Source organism: Colobus angolensis, unplaced genomic scaffold (genome assembly GCF_000951035.1).
Source record: "Colobus angolensis palliatus isolate OR3802 unplaced genomic scaffold, Cang.pa_1.0 Scaffold19, whole genome shotgun sequence".
Classification (NCBI taxonomy): domain Eukaryota; kingdom Metazoa; phylum Chordata; class Mammalia; order Primates; family Cercopithecidae; genus Colobus; species Colobus angolensis.
This window is the reverse complement of record NW_012115043.1, coordinates 3,286,357-3,302,586: the sequence shown is the minus strand read 5'-3', so window position 1 is coordinate 3,302,586 and position 16,230 is coordinate 3,286,357. Positions and strand designations below refer to the sequence as shown.

At 49.6% G+C, this 16,230-nt stretch overlaps 1 protein-coding gene across 1 annotated transcript in view; it reads left to right on the top strand.

Moving 5' to 3' along the window:
- The window catches only part of SKOR1 (SKI family transcriptional corepressor 1), a 14,319-nt gene extending 13,063 nt beyond the window's left edge, over positions 1 to 1,256 (top strand). Inside the window, 3 exon segments of the mRNA XM_011940557.1 lie at positions 35 to 109; positions 621 to 686; positions 1,162 to 1,256. Of these exon segments, the coding sequence (XP_011795947.1) occupies positions 35 to 109; positions 621 to 686; positions 1,162 to 1,256 (236 nt within the window).
- The last annotated feature ends 14,974 nt before the right edge of the window (positions 1,257 to 16,230 follow it).

Sequence of the window (16,230 nt, the reverse complement as noted above, 5' to 3'; positions counted from 1 at the left end):
TGCGTAACAGCTCTCACTTAATCAATTTGCACAGATAATTTTCAGGATCAAATGAAGAGGGAATTGGCTTATCGAGAAGAAATGGTGCAACAGCTGCAAATTGTCAGAGGTAAGACGGGAGTCAGGTGAGCGCGTGCACGGGCCGTAACTGCCTCTCGTCTGGCAGGAGCCTCAATGTTGGCTGAGTCATTTGGATTTAAATTGAAGGTAATTTAACAATTATTTTTTTTATTTAATATCCTTTGTATACTCTGATTAGCCTCAGAATGGCAAGCGAGCCCAGCAAACGGCTTGCAGGCATCATTACATGGAGTGATTGAACTTCTTATCGCGGCAATTTCCATGGTTTCTAAATTAAAAATCGAGGCGTAAAATTACCTGGGAAGTAATGCCTAAGTTTGCTTTAATTTTGGTTAGATCCGTCTGCCTTTAAGCGCCATCCCAGGCCATTTCCTTCCTCCGCCAGTCTGCAGTTAGGAGCTCCGGTACCCCCTCCCCCGTCCCTGGAGTTGTGTCTGCGCGGAGCTGCGCCCTGGGGAGAGGAGGAAGCCCGGGCTGTGACCTCGGCCTTTCGGAGGGTGGTCTGCGTTTCCTCACTGGCCCCTCCTCTTGTCTTCCAGATACCCTGTGTAACGAACTCGACCAAGAGCGGAAGGCGCGCTACGCCATCCAGCAGAAATTGAAAGGTGCAGAAGCCAGGAAACAAAGATAGGAGGGGTGCTGGGTGCCGGCCGTGCTGTCGAATGAATGAATGGTGGGACTAGTGAGGAAGGCCACGATCCACATGGATCAGAATCTGAGAGGGAGAAAAGTGGAAACTGATTTTAACGGGAAGATTATTCTAGGATGGTGGGGTAAAGAGAGCCACTTGGGCTTTGGGCGCCAGAAAATCTGCCTTCTAGTACCAATTCTGGCTTTGAGCAGGTTGACCCCTCTCTTACTGTGCCTCAGTTTCCTCTTCTGTAAAATGGGGCTACTGAACCAGAGCAGTGGTTCTAATTCACCAGCCTTTGTCCTACCCTCCTGCCTCCTCCTGATCCGCTGCGTTGAGATTCCCTGACCCCAAAGGGTTGGGTAAGGTCGGGGAGGGGAAAGGGTGAACTGCGCGGTGAGGTGAGCCAGGAGAGGCGCCCAGAGTGACCCTCGCGACTCTCTCCCCAGAAGCCCACGACGCCCTGCACCACTTCTCCTGCAAGATGCTGACGCCCCGCCACTGCACTGGCAACTGCTCCTTCAAGCCCCCGCTGTTGCCCTAGGGCCGGCCTGGCCGCACCCCTGCGCCCTCAAGCCATGCTGCTCCTTGTAAATACCCGCTGCCGCGGCGGCCCTGAGCGAGGAACAAGCCATTCGGACCCGACCGATGTAAATACAGACGCCCGTCCGCCCGCCTTGCTCCCGGGCTCCCCGACCTTGCCCGCCCCCTCCCGGGCGTCCCAGTGCAGGGCGCCGGCTTGGTTTCCAAGTGTAAATACTGCCTCGCACCTCAAATCCCCCTACCCTGTTTGAATTCTAGGGCATCGGACCTCAAGGGGTTAACTGGACAGACGGGGGCGGGAGGGGAGAGAGCCCCCTCCCTTTGTATAGCCTTGAACCGGATTGTGAATACAGTGTAGCAACTTCGCTGGCGCCTGCCCCGCACTCCCCGTCCCGTCCACTTCTGAAACTCCTGTTCCTAATGACAAAGTGGCTATGTGCAATGGATATAAATGTACTGTGAGTCTCTTGGTTCAGTATTAGGTTCACTTTAATTTATTTATGCTGTAAGTTATTTTTGCTTCCTTCTCCTGGACCCACTTCCATTCCCGTTTTGCATTCCCCTTTGGATTTTGCTTTGTCTATTTTTTTGTTGTAACCTCTTGATGTAACAGCACTTTAAAAGGGCAACAACTGACTCACGAGATGGCAACCACCTGGAGCCTGTTTGGGGAGACCACCCTATACCCTTGACTTTCGTTTTTAATAATTATAATAATAAAAAAAAAGATGTCACTTCTGGGGCTACGGAGGTGGGAGTGCATCGGCGGAGGGGGGCGGGCGGAGCACTGTGCAACAGGTGGGGGTGGGAGCAGCCCCGCGGATTCTGGGGCGCCCGGGGTCAGAATCGGGCCTGCTCAGGTGGGCAGCAGCGAGCACTCAACCTCTCCACTGTCCCCTCCAGACACACTCAATTTTCCCCCACAGAGCACTCGCTCGCCGCGTTTAGGACCCTCCCTTGGGCCCGGGATGGAGGAGGGGCATTATGTCATGGTCCTTAGAGCAGAGGTCCCCGGCCCTTTCTTCAAGCGTTCGAAGGCGCCGAAGGTTCATCCATGCCCATTTCCACGCCTGCCACACCGGGGAAGTTACCTCCGGGGCGCTCACAGACAGGGCTCCCTGCCGGGAATCCTAGGTTCAACCAGAATTGTCCCTTTAAATGGCGCAGGCAGGGCCAGCCTGGCCTGGGGGCGCTGGGGCGGGGTGGAGGTCGCAGCGCGTAAGGTGGGTCTATGCCCGGCAGGCCTGGAAAGTAAGGCAGGACTTGCAGAGCTCGGTCACAGGCGGCCTCCCGTCTGCCCTGCCGCTACCCGAAAGGAGGGACCCCGGTCCGCATTTTCTGTTCGGTCCATTTTAGTGCGAGAAGGGCTAAGGACTCGCCAGGCCTCCGCTGGGGCGTCCGACATCCGGGTCGCGGTTGGCGAGGCCTCCCAGCGGCCTCAGTTTCCACAGCGCACCTCCCGCTTGGGCTAGAGAAGATGTTGCAAACTGCAGAACACTCTTTTTGCGGGGAGGAGAGTGTGGATGGAGTGGGAGAGAGCGCACGGCACTGGGAATCATTCAGCCTTGGCTTCCATTTCTCGCCCTCGGCTGGCTAGTGGGGGTCCCGGGTTGCGCCCTTCTTTTATCTTTCCTGGGTCTCTGTTTCGGCCTCTATGAAATAACACGCAGGCCTCCGTCTATGTGGCTCGTAGAAGGCGGACGGCAGGCCCCGCGCCACCCGCCAGCGGCTTGGGACCGGGAGCCCTGGGCTGCGGGGACCGGGAAGTTTCGTGGCGGGTTGTCTTGGTGGGCCTCGGACGGAGCCGGCGAGTAGGGGCGCGCTCTGGGCCTCCCTGAAGCTGTGCAGACTGGGAGTCCCGCTGCGCGGTACAGCCGGGAAGCCAATCCCTAGAGTCCTTTGCGCTGGGGGTCGGAGCCTTGGCGTCCCAGGATGTTCCAAGGGCTAAGCCCAGAGCGGACACGAAGGAGGTAACAATGTTGAGGGCGCCCGGCACACCGCGAGGCAACGCCTCCGGACATACCATCTCTGGGCGGGGCCCCTCTAGCGAGCGGGAACGTTTCATATGCGTGAGACCCACCAGATCCGTTCTCCGCTGGACCCGTGGCGAAACTGAGGTCCAGAGGGGAAGAGACGAGACCCCAGGGCGCGCCAGGGCCGGTGGAACTGCGACGGGGCGGGACAGCGCGGGTGTGGGAGTTTGCCGACGCCTTTCCCCACCGCGGATTGCACCTTTGGAAGCCGCACTTTTCTTCTCCGTAAAATGGGCATAACCATTACCACCCTGGCAGGAAGTTCCGTGGCTGCGGCCCGACAGAGGAGACTGGCAAATGCTCCTTCCCACCCTTCCTTCCCAATTCCCCCCCAAAGTGGGAAAACTTCTAGGCGGCTGGGGCCTTCCGGAAGGGACGCCCCATTTGGGCCGGAATCTCTGCGGACTGGAGTCGTAGGCGGATCCGACCCAGAAAGCTTAGTCGCAAAACCCCTCCTGGGCTTCGCGTCCCTTTAGAAGTGGTTTGTTCCCCCCAAAATGTTAATAACCAAACGATTGGTATGGATGTAATTATCAATAATTATGCGAATTATTGCTGATTGCGGGGCTCGTAGCTACTTTAATTAGTTTACCAGATTCTAATTAAGTTAAATGAAACATTAATAGGGAAAATATGCTTTGAAAAAAAACCCCCAGGATTTAAAAAAAGTCTATTTCTCGCCACAATGTTGCCACCTTGCGACAAATTTTAGGCATTACAGCCAACGCCCGAATGCCCAGACTAGGGTGCCTGGGCTCCCAAGGAGAACAAGTGGGGCCTGGAAGTTGGGAGGAGGCAGTTGAACACAGAATGTCCTCCAGGCTGTTGTCCTGGGGTGTTTGGTTTGGCCTGGTCCCCAGCAGTGCCTACAGGAGGTCTGGCTCTGGAGTCCTAGGTCTGGGATAAGGGACTAGAGCACACGGAAGCCGGGAGCCCTCTTATTCAGAGGAAACCGGGACCCCTCTTGGACGCCGCAGTGGGACACATTATCTCTATCCCCACCTGTGCTGGCAAATCCAGAGTGAGAGACTGAGTGAAGTTGGAGCCGCCTTTGGAGACAGCATCAAGTGGTTTTATTTTTCACCCCTATGGGAGAAAGCAGTAAGTCCCTTCCCATCTCCATTTCCTCTGCAAATCAGGGTAACCTGTGTGCAAAAGCACCACTTATTAGACCCCTCAACTCCTGGAACACAGGTGACTCCGTGTTCTAGTGGCACTCGGTTCATGAGGCTAGCAGGGCACTCACCTCCCTTTGTTATTCTTAGTTGTAAGTGTCTGTTGCCCTAAGAAAGTAAGCTGACAGCAGGGGCCACACCTTGCTCTTCCTTGCAATCTACACTACAGGGCCCAGGGCTCCACAGGCACACAACGCATGTCTAGATGAATGGCTTCCAACTTTGTGGTTCATCTAGGTGCTGAAGATGTCTAACGGAAGGAATCCCTAGGTGCTTCTGGACAACACCCACTGAGAAGCAATTAAGTTCATTTGCATAAGTTTAATTAAACAGGTTTACTGCTCAGAAAGATCCTTCATCAATAGGATTAGTTTTGGGAGCAGGTGTCAGGTAAGTGATTGTCAGCCTAGAAAAGGAAAACTTTGTTCCTGTTCCAGCTGTGTCCTAAAGAAGGTACTCCTTCACTCCGTCATATTTTTCCAGATCACTGGCACACAGGTCCACCCATTCCTAGCTACCCTGCTCTAAAGCCTTGATCCACTGCAAACAGGTGACTCCTGCCTTGAATTCAGAACACCAACAAAAGCAGAACTGGATCTGTGTGCCCTTCCCATGAATTCCAAACGGCCTCATCTCCTCTCTCCATCCTCAGATGTTTGGCTAAGAGTACAAACTCTGGGGCCAGATTTACTGAGGTCTCAATGCTGCCCTGCCATTGATGAATGACACTGGGCAAGTTGTTGAATCTCTCTGTGCCTCAGCTTCCTCATCTATAACATAGGGAGATGAACAGTACCTACTTCATAGAACTGTTTTCTGTTAATATGTGTAAAGCACTGAGAACAGCTCCTGGCATACAAGAAGTGCTATTGTATCAGTGTTTGCTAAGATTACAATTCCCTCTGAGTTCACTTTCCTGAGACTCAAGACAGGAGTGCTTTTAAAGAGTCCCAAAATGGACCCCAGGCTGTCACCTTCCTCTCCTCCAGGGGCCCAGAAAGGAGGCCCAGATAGGAGGACCAACCAGTGCTTTTTCAAGCCTGGACTATTGAGCTTTCTGGAGACACGTTCATAAGAATCTGCAAGCACGCGGGTTGGAAAGGCAGCCTGCAACGCCAATGTATTGACTCTATGTTTCCAAAGATACTAAGACTTGCCCGGGTTCCCTCAGCAGGTGAGTGCAGAGTGAATGCAGAGGAAAGGAAGTCAGCCAGGTCTCTGGATTTTCTGGGACTAGGAACTGCCTGTGTCTTTCAGAATTTCTGTTATAAGACAAGTTTCTTTTGTTTCTTTTTTTTTCCAGTAGAGACGGGGCTTGGCCTTGTTGGTCAGGCGGGTCTCGAACCCCTGACCTCGGGATCCTTCCACCTCAGCCTCCCAAAGTGCTAGGATTACAGGCATGAGCCACCGCGTCCGAACAGTTTGGTTTTTGTTTGTTTGTTTGTTTTGTTGTTGTTTTTTTTTTTTGAGACGGAGTCTCGCTCTGTCGCCCAGGCTGGAGTGCAGTGACCGGATCTCAGCTCACTGCAAGCTCCGCCTCCCGGGTTTACGCCATTCTCCTGCTTCAGCCTCCCGGAGTAGCTGGGACTACAGGCGCCCGCCACCACGCCCGGCTAGTTTTTTGCATTTTTTTTAGTAGAGACGGGGTTTCACCGTGTTAGCCAGGATGGTCTCGATCTCCTGACCTCGTGATCCGCCCGTCTCGGCCTCCCAAAGTGCTGGGATTAGAACAAAGTGAACAGTCCTTTTTGGGCCAAGTCCTTCACTCTTGGATTCTATTTTACTCCCCATAACACCCCCTTCCACATACATAGACGAATAATATTCCAGTCTGATGGATTGTGCTGAAGGAGAGGGAGTCCCTTGGCATCCCTAGGGAGACATTTAAAACTACTCACCCAATTGCCCAAGTGGCCTCCAAAGAACGAGGTATCTCTAGGGGAAGAACAGAAATCCAGCCACCAAAGATTGCCCTCTAACGCCTTACATTGAAGGCCCTGAGCCAAGGAAGAGGCGGAGATGTCCCGCGGTCCCCTATTCTCCGCTGTTACCTGGAAAGGATCATTTCACCTCCACTGAAGAGAAAAGGAATGGGTTCTGCATGGAACGCTGCCCGGCAGCTCCCAGCTCCCGCTGGTAGAGTACCCGCCGCTGTCCCTGGGTGGCTACGGGGCTTCGCGCCTGACCGTCCTCTTGCGGCGCGCCTGGAGGCTGGAGCTGTGCGACCGCTCGAGGCAGATCGACTGAGGTCCCAGTGGCCGCAGGGCCCACGAGATGGACTACGTGTATGCTCAAGCACTAGCAAAGCAGATGCACCATTTCTCTGTTGGAAAGACATTTCAGAAAACATTCACTAAGTCGTCGAAGGAAATCTGAATGTGGTTGGACTTTGTTTCCTTCTTATCTTACCACTTAGGACTGTGTTTTTGCAATTCAATTACCTGAGGACTGGGTCCCGATTTTTTCATGGTCTGTGTCTCTATAAGTCTTATCAGGCTTTACCTCTCAGTGACTGGGGTAAAATGATGACAGTAAAACAGTAAAACCCACAGGGTGGGGCTGTCTGGAATTTTGTAAACATTATTTTATTTTTCTGCCCCCTCCCCCCTCTTTTCTTTTTTCTTTTCTTTTATTATTTATTTATTTGGTCAGGAATATTTCAATGAAATATTGGTGAAGCCCTTGACAAATGCTAGATACTCATTAAGTGGTGGTTTTTGTGTTTTTTTTTCAAAGGATTCGGTCACTCTTCTCTTGTTGCAAGTTCCTCATACTTTTGTTGCACTAGGTCCTGTTATGTTTCGGAGCTGAAATGGATCAACTTTGGCAAGACGAAATTCCCTTAAGCGTAAGGTACTGCAATATTCAGGATTGTGCAGAGGGAAGCAGAGGCAAGATAGGAAAGATCGCAAACTGGGGCCCGACAGCCAGATGCAAAATGCACCACAGAGATGAGTCTGCCTAGGCCCCACCTCCTTCTATTCCGTCTCCTAGGACTACTGCATTTTATTTGTGTTAAACAAAAGATATAGCCTGTAGATGAAAGATGTTTTCAGTGGTAAACCGTGCACCGGCGTATAAACGTGGTGTAAACCAAACAAACAAAAAAAGCTGGGGCGAAAATATGGAACGCTTCACGAATTTGCGTGTCATCCTTGCGCAGGGGCCATGCTAATCTTCTCTGTATCGTTCCAATTTTAGTATATGTGCTGCCGAAGCGAGCACGACGCTAGCGCTTTGCCGGAAGATATATAAAGGCAAGAAATCGAAATACTTTACAGTTACGGTAAGTATGTGATAGTTAATTTTAAAACATAATTTTACAATTACAAACTACCCAAGAAATTATTACTTTCTGCGTCAATATTTTGTACTAATATCTTTGTGTTTACAGCCAAATTAATTCTAATTAACTCTCTAACATTCTTGTATCGTATATGCAAATATGAAGGACTCATGGGAAATAGGCCCTCTTCCCGCCCGACCTTTGCGCGCGCCCGGCGGACGGTCACGCTCCGTCACGTGGTGCGTGCTGCCTGCGCGTCTTTCTGCGGGGGCGGAGGAGGCGCGGAGGGATCAGAACTGGGTTTTTAGTCGAACGCTGCGCGGGGGTGGTGCAGCGCCGACGCTCGAAACTACCGAGCCGCGTCTGCGCTGCGCGAATGGATTTTTGGAGCGAGGGGCCGTGGGTACCATGTTGTTGTTCGACTCGGGACCCCGAAGAGGTTGCGAGTCGCTGGTTGGACCGTTCTCTGCGCCGGGACCCGAGAGGCGTGACCCTAGCGAGGCCTGGGGCCACCCACCGTGGGCCGGCAGGGGCCGACAGGGGCTGCGGCGGGAGTTTGTGGGGAGGGTGGGCCAGGGCACGCCTTCATTTTTCCCTGGGCTTCTCGGGACTCGCTCCCTGCCTTCGGAGCCAAGGGGATGAGGGTGTCTGCTTTGGGACCCAAACTTCCAGTAGTGATGGAAGTCTGGGAAGGGTCACCACCGTTTGAGCCAACATTTAGAAAGAGCCAGGCGCTTAACCTAATTGGTGTCATTTCCTCCATTTTGCAGTTTAGCAAACAGGCTCTGGGAGGTTAAACCATTAGCCCCAATGATCCTGCCACTGGTTAAAGTAGTTGGGATTTGGATGCGAGTCTGCTTTCAAAGACTGATTTTTTTTTTTTTTTAAACAGAGTTTGGAAAAGATTTGAGACAAGTACAGCCTCCATTTTCCCTGTGAGACTTACTCCAGAAGCCCTGAGCGGCTCAGACTTTCCTTCCTACTTCCATTCCTTCAACAAATCAATTGAACACCTTTGGTGTCAGCACCGGGGCTTCAGGGGTGCGTGAGTGGTTAGGTTTGCTGTGGTCATGGAACTCGGTTCCAGCAAGGGAGCCAGGCAGACATGAAAGAGCTCTCTGGATGCTGAGACGTGCTATGAAAGTGTGGCATAGAAAGTGCCCGGGGGATGATGGCCACTTCATTGGGGGACAAGCGAGAAGGTGACATTGGAGCTGTCATTGATGATAGCTGCAGTAGCGCTGGGAGGACGGGGACCGAGATCCAGGGAGAGGACCTTGCAGCCACCTGAGTTAGTGTCACCCATCTAGGCCAGCCCTTCAAGGGAGACCGCTGTGGTGGTAGTTGCTGCTCCCAGCAGTGCTGTGGCTCCTGGGGGCCGCCGCCAGGGAGTGCGGCCTTTGGGGCCTTGAGTTCTCACCACTCGCTGCCCCTCTTCAGTGAAATGGAAGTCATTTGACTAGCTTCTCATCTGACCTTATTAAATAAGAAGTAGGCAAACACAAACCTCAATGCTAATATGGCGTTTATTGAGTGAAAAGAGCTAATTTGGACAATGATGTTTCCCCTAGATTTACAAAAAGGAATTGCAAATAACCAAAAAGCATATTAGCATTGATGGCAGATGATGCTAATCTTCAATAAGCATCCACATTTTTATTCATTTATTTAGAACAGGTAGGGCTGGTGGTTTCATAAATGCCTTGTTGTGGAAACTAGCATGAGATTATTGGTTCAGCATTTCTGGCTACATGAGCATGTGTTACTTGGAGCCAGAGGTAGATTTTTTTGTTGTTGTTGTTTGTTTTTTTTTGAGATGGAGTCACCCAGGCTGGAGTGCAATGGTGCAATCTCAGCTCATTGCAACCTCTGCCTCCTGGGTTCAAGCAATTCTGCCTCAGCTACCATGCCAGGCTAAGTTTTGTATTTTTAGTAGAGATGGGGTTTCACCATGTTAGCCAGGCTGGTCTTGAACTCCTGACTTCAGATGATCCACCTGCCTCGGCTTCCCAAAGTGCTGGGATTACAGGCGTGAGCCACCATGCCTGGACTTTTTTTTTTTTTTTTTTTGAGATGGAGTCTCACTCTGTCACCCAAGCTGGAGTGCAGTGGTGCGATCTTGGCTCACTGCAACTTCTGCCTCAGCCTCCCAAGTAGCTGGGACTACAGGCTCACCTGTCAAAATTAGACCATGCTGGGCAAATTTTTATTTTTATTTTTATTTATGTTATTTATTTATTTATTTTTGAGACAGAGTCTCAGTCTCTTCCCCAGGGTGGAGTGCAGTGGAGTCGTCTTGGCTCACTGCAAACCCCTCCCCCCAGGTTCAAGCGATTCCCCTGCCTCAGCCTCCTGAGTAGCTGGAACTACAGGTGTGTGCCATCGCCCACAGCTAATGTCTGTGTTTTCGATAGAGACAGAGTTTCGCCATGTTGGCTAGGCTGGTCTGAAACTCCTGACCTCAAGTGATCTGCGTGCCTCAGCCTTCCAAAGGGCTGGGATTAAAGGCATGAGCCACGGCGCCCTGCCAATTTTTTGTTTGTCTGCTTTTTCTTGTCGAGCAATTTTGCAGAGGAGAAAGATCTGAGTTCTAGTTCTCATTCCACCTGAAACTGTGACCTTGGCCTGCTCCCTGTACCTCTCTGTCTCTGGTTCTGTTTTATCTTCTGCAAAGTGAGGAAACTACCCTAGAGATGATCCTTGACATTTTTCAGCATTGAAATGCTGTCATTCTTGCAACTGGATAACTGAAGGACGTTTTTGGATAATTACAATTTTCTGATATTCTGCATTCTCCAAGTACCATGAAAAAAATAATAATTAGCAAGATGTAAAAATTCAAGAGGGTTTGTGTTTTCTCTTTTAGAAGGGTGAAGCAAGCTGATCATCCTGGAGCCATGGAGGGCCCCAGGAACAGACCACAGGGGCGGCTGCGGATCTAGGGCCTAGGACCTGCTGAACTGTATCACAACACGCTTCTAAGCTCCAAAGGCCAGTGCAGAGGAAGCGGGAGGCGGGTGAAGGGGAGGGGATACATTGGATATAGCATGGAGGTGGAGAGGAGGCAGCACAGAGGGGCTTAGGGAGGGGAGAGCCGAGTGCACCGTGACTTCATGGGAAGTCCCAGGCCCCCACAGACCTTGAGGGAATAGGCATTGCAGGCAAGGAGAGTGTGGGTGCCAGAGAGGACTGGACTGGTGGGGTAGGCTTGGAGTTGTGGTGGGAGCCGGCTTCTGCCACCTTCAGAGTTGTTGGCTTCTCGTCACTCTGCAGGCCTGAAAAGAACTGAGTCCTGGCAATCTTCCCTGAATGTTCTGGACTACAGAACCCCAAGAGATGAGGAGTGGTCCCCCTACCCTGAGGTGGTACTTCCCACTACCCTGAGTAGGAGAGGGCAGAGCCAAGTTTATTTTGAATAATTAAGAAATGGGCTGTTTCATATGGAAAAAATGTCAGTGAAGAAGACATGAACTTTGGATTCTCTAAAATTATGTAGTGTTTCCTTTACAGACGTGGAGCATTGCGTGTTTTCGTGTATCATTTTATTTGAAGCAGGAAGGGCTGGGGACTCCCATCAGCCCCACCGGAGGGAGGGAGGAAGGAGCGGGGACGTGGAGAGAGGCCCCTGTGGCTTTGTTTATGTGCAGGCCTGGGAGGAATGGCATTAGTGGTTTCAGGCCGTGTTGCCCTGGGATTGTAGCACAGGGACAATGCGCTGTTCACATGCCTGACCCTGAAGCTCCAAAGGCCTCAGACACAGAGCATGGCCAGAGCGGGCTTGGAGGGGACCTGAGTGTGGGGGAGGACCCACTCCCGCAGGCTGCCAGAAATTCCTTTAAGCTGCTCATGCTCTGAGTCAAGCCTTGTTCTTATAATATCTCTTTTGAAGTGCACTCTGCCACCTAATTCACCTCAATGGGAATGAGTTTTTCCAAAGTTAGGCTGAAGGGGGGTGGAGTAGGCAAATTGGTTTGTGTGCCCACAGCTCCGAGGGTGGCCTGGAGGAAGAGGCAGGGTCAGCTGCGGCCAGCTGACCTCTCAGAGGGAGTTTCTTTCAAGCCTTGTAAGCCTGGTGTGCCCAGAGCTCTTGCTCTGCTGGTGTGGCCCCTGGTGTGTTGAGATCAGTTCTAATCCATCCCAGATGCTGGGCCTCAGTGGAGCCCTCTGGTCCCGCCTGTCCCCCTGCACAGCCCAGGCTGCCCCTTTTCCTCTCCCCCAGATCTCATATTTATGCCCAGAATGTCTTAAGAGATGTTTCCTCACCTGTGGGATGGTGATTGCGCTGCCTGCTTTGCGGGGTCATTTGAAGGTTAAATGCAGGATTGGGTGTGAAAGGCCCTGGCACGTTGGATGAGCTGATTGATGCCAAGTGTTTACAGTAGTCCTGGGCTATTCTAATGCTCAATACATAACCACTTCCTTACCCTTCTTCTTTCCTTCATCTTGCAACTATCTGCATGAAATAAACTTTCTTTAAGGTAAAAGTCGCAGGGTAGAGAGGAGTCCCTAAGTTTTGCTCCTTTTAGCCACGACGGGGAGTATTTTCGCCCAGATGTCTTTAATCCTTTAGATTTCAGTTACCAAAGGCCCTGATTAAGATGCAGTTATGCTTTGAGACGGGATACTACGTAGACTCAGTAATACCTGTTTACTTAGCTTAGTACGATTCCTTGCCCTTTAAGACCAGCGCAGAGTCTTCTGGCGTCCTATTTCATGTGAGGATCTCTGAGACATAAGCATGGGGGAGCGGGGGTGGTGCTGGTTTTTATTTCTCTTTTACTGATAGGGAAAGCCTAGGTCTAGAGAGGTTAGGTGACCTATCTAAGGACACGGCTAGTTAGTGACAGTCCTGGAATTTGCTCTCCGATCGCTCTGACTCCGAGGGCTCACTTTACACCGAGATGTAATATGGGAGTACAGTTTGAGGGGTTCTGGGGTGCTCTCTCCAAATAATCTCTTACTCTTGCCTTAAATCCTGCCACTGATGCATCGTTATTTTGAGCTGTTGTTCTATCGAGAGTTCACTGTGATTTATTTCATCAAGACTTTTTTCTCTGGCAGTCCCAGGATGGCCTAAGGGCATAAGTTCTTAGGTTTAGGGTGTGGAGGATGTGCTCAGAAAGAAGGTTCAAAAAGAGGAATTGCCAAGTCTGAGCACGGGATCTGCCAGCTTCTCTCTAGCTTTCAGTTTCCCTATGTGGGTTTGCAAGGATGGGAGGAAAAGTGTCACACCTCCTCCAAATCCTGGCTGCCCTGGAGTCCAGACATCGCTCCCTGCCAAGGCTGCAGTGACCATAGCAGTGGTACAGGGGAAAACTGCAATGACTCTCAGCCAAGAAGGTCCGTATTTATGTCTCATCAACTGTGACTAGCTGGGTCACCAGTCTCTTTCAGTTGCTGATTCTGTTTTCTCATCTCTAAAATGGAAGTGATGATTTTTCTACTTACCACACAGGGTTGTGAGGCTCCATGAGAAATGCCACTGTCAATTGCTATACAACAGAAGACAGGAATATCTAGTATTGTCAGACACCCAATGGAGCCTCAGGCGGCTCAGCGTTCCCCTTTCCTGGTGAGTGAGGCGTTTGTGCCTTAGAAACAGACCTACAAAATCCGAACACCAAGATGAACCATCACATTGTGTTAATATTTTCACACCACTTAGCTCTCATTAAAATGTACTTTGCTGAATTTAATATGTGATTTCAAATGACACAACATATTAAGTGCTTAATATACTAGAAATTATGAAACTATTATAGTCGATGCCATATGAAATAATTACACTGAATTAAACTTTGGCAGCCAAGTGAAGGAAAGACTTCAACTCAAAATGTCTTAAAGAAGCTTAAGCCGCCACTGTAATCCCCAAAATAAATGTCCAGAAATAAGGATCTTTAAATAAAAACTGGAACTTAATCTGTACTTACACCGGGAAGCTCTTCTGGGCTTTGGTGATGTGGAGCATTGCTCCCTTGGGGAGGTGAGGGGCCCTGGGACCCACCGAAGGCCAGGGTGTTGGAGTCGGGGCTTCAGCGGGCTCGCTCCATGGGCCTGGTTGGGGGTTGGCTCAAATAGCCTGGAGTAAGGCCTTCTGCTGAAGTGACAGATCAGTCTTTGCTCCAGACTAGCCTACTGACAAATTAAAAACAAACCCACCTTGTGGAACATCTATTGAGTGCTTCCTTTGTGCTAGCCATTTTATATGCATTTCCTCATTTAATCCTCACAATACATCTGTTTTAAGAGCCACTGTTTTTCAGATGAGGAAACAGGCTCAGAAAGATTAAGTGAATCATCCAGGGCCTTAAATCAGAATCCATAGTGTTCGCCCCTGCATCACATTGCCTTCCTCTAAACTCTTCAACCTCCTCATTAGTGTGTGTGTATGTGTGTGTGTGTGTGTATGCACGCATGTATGTACTACTTCCTATTTTAATAATGATTCGGTGACTGATATGATTTGGCTGTGTCTCCACCCAAAATCTCATCTTGAATTGTAATCCCCATAATCCTCATGTGGCAAGAGAGAGACCAGGTGGAGGTAATTGAATCATGGGGGCAGTTTCCCCCATGCTGTTCTTGTGATAGTGAGTTCTCATGAGATCTGATGGTTTTATAAATGTTTAGTAGTTTCTCCTGCATTCATTCTCCTTCCTGCCGCCTTGGGAAGAAGGGGCTTACTTCCTCTTGGCCTTCCGCCATGATCGTAAGTTTCCTGAGGCCTGGCAGCCATGCAGAACTGTGAGTCAGTTAAATCTCTTTATGAATTACCCAATCTCAGGCAGTTCTTTGTAGCAATGTGAAAATGGACCAACACAGTGACCAAACACATTAGCCTGCCATATGACAGTGACATGACCTATATCTTTATCACATTCCAGTCATGGAGACTAGGGACCATGGCTTGAGAATTTCACCTTGAACTCTCTTGATACACTCAGCCTGACTAACTTACACAGGAAGTGCTCTGTGGATACTTGCTGTTAATTCACTTCAAGAAGAACGAATTCATCACCTCCTCAGTATCCTGACATATACCTTTGTGTGCTTGCTTAAACAAGATATCCTCTTATAAAGAGCAAGGATGCTTTCTCTCATAAGGGATACCAGTGTCTTAGCTACTTAAGGTGCTGTGTCTCAATTACTTATATCACATGAAAATACCCAATGGGCTGTTTGAAAAATATAAATTTTAGTGTGGACATTTAAATGTATTATTTACTGACCAGCAAAAATGATTTTCATGGAGACAGGAAAATTTGGCTCAACCAAACACATGTTTCTAATAAACTGAAAACATCTGTTTCTCATAACTATCAGGATTAGGCTGTCTTGTATCATAGGAAAGCAAATAACAGTGGCTTTAAGATGATGGAGGTTTATTTCTCTTTCACATGAAACAAGTTGTCTTTTAAGGACTTGTCTGGTGGTTCCATTGTGGCAAACAGCCGGGCTTTTTTACCCTTTAGGGCCACGATTCATGGTCCAAGATGCTTGCTGGAGCTCCAAGTTCCAGGCAGGAAAGGCAAGGGGGGCCATTACTGCCCCTAGTGAAATCCATAACTCAGCATACCACCTAGCACTCAGGAGCACTTAGTTCATGGTACTCTTGGCTGTTGCCCATCTTCCATTCCATACAGCAACAAGAAGGGGGAAGGGAAGTCATATTTACTAATACCATACAGGGTTCTCAGGACCATGCTGGACATTTACACATGATTGCATTCAATTTTCATAATTCAGTGAGGGTGGTGTAGCAGCAGGTTACGTAGGAAGTGAGGCTCTATCCACATGTGGAGGTAGGAAATTGGAGGGAAAGAGTGGAATGTTTCCATAAGAAGTCCAAGGGCTTTCAAGAAGGAAGTGATGAAGCCTCCAACACTTGCTCTCTGAGATTCAAGCTAATACACATTTCCAGTGTGGATCAAATGGTTCTAAGGTGCAGTGGCAGGAAAGTGTTAATTATGCCCTCAAAATAAAATTGCCATGAGCATAGAAAGTGAAGAGATTAAAAAATTTTAATAAGACATTAGAAAAGCTAGCAAAAGACATGAACAGGTATGTCACAAATTAGGAGCTCCAAATGGTGAATGTGAAAGTGTAGTCAACATCTTTAATCATCAGGGAAATCCGAAACTACCTCACAATTAACACTGCGAAGTTTGATAATGCTGTTAACTAAAAACTCAATATATAAATTTGGAAAGGAGAGCTTTGTTTCTTATAAAGGGTTATAGCCAGCAAAGTGGCCATTCTGACAGGCTGGGAAGTGTTAGCCTTGGTGGAAGCCCAGAAACACATACTTCGAGGGAGAGAGGGAAGGGTGAGACAGGAATTTAAGCTGAATGGTTGGTCAAGCATAGGTATTCAACAGGATACAGGAGGAGCTATGAATATTCATATAGGTGGTCCTAATACTTGCATACTTGAATAAATATGCACATTACATATGACCCATGTTCTCTTTGCAGTGGAGAT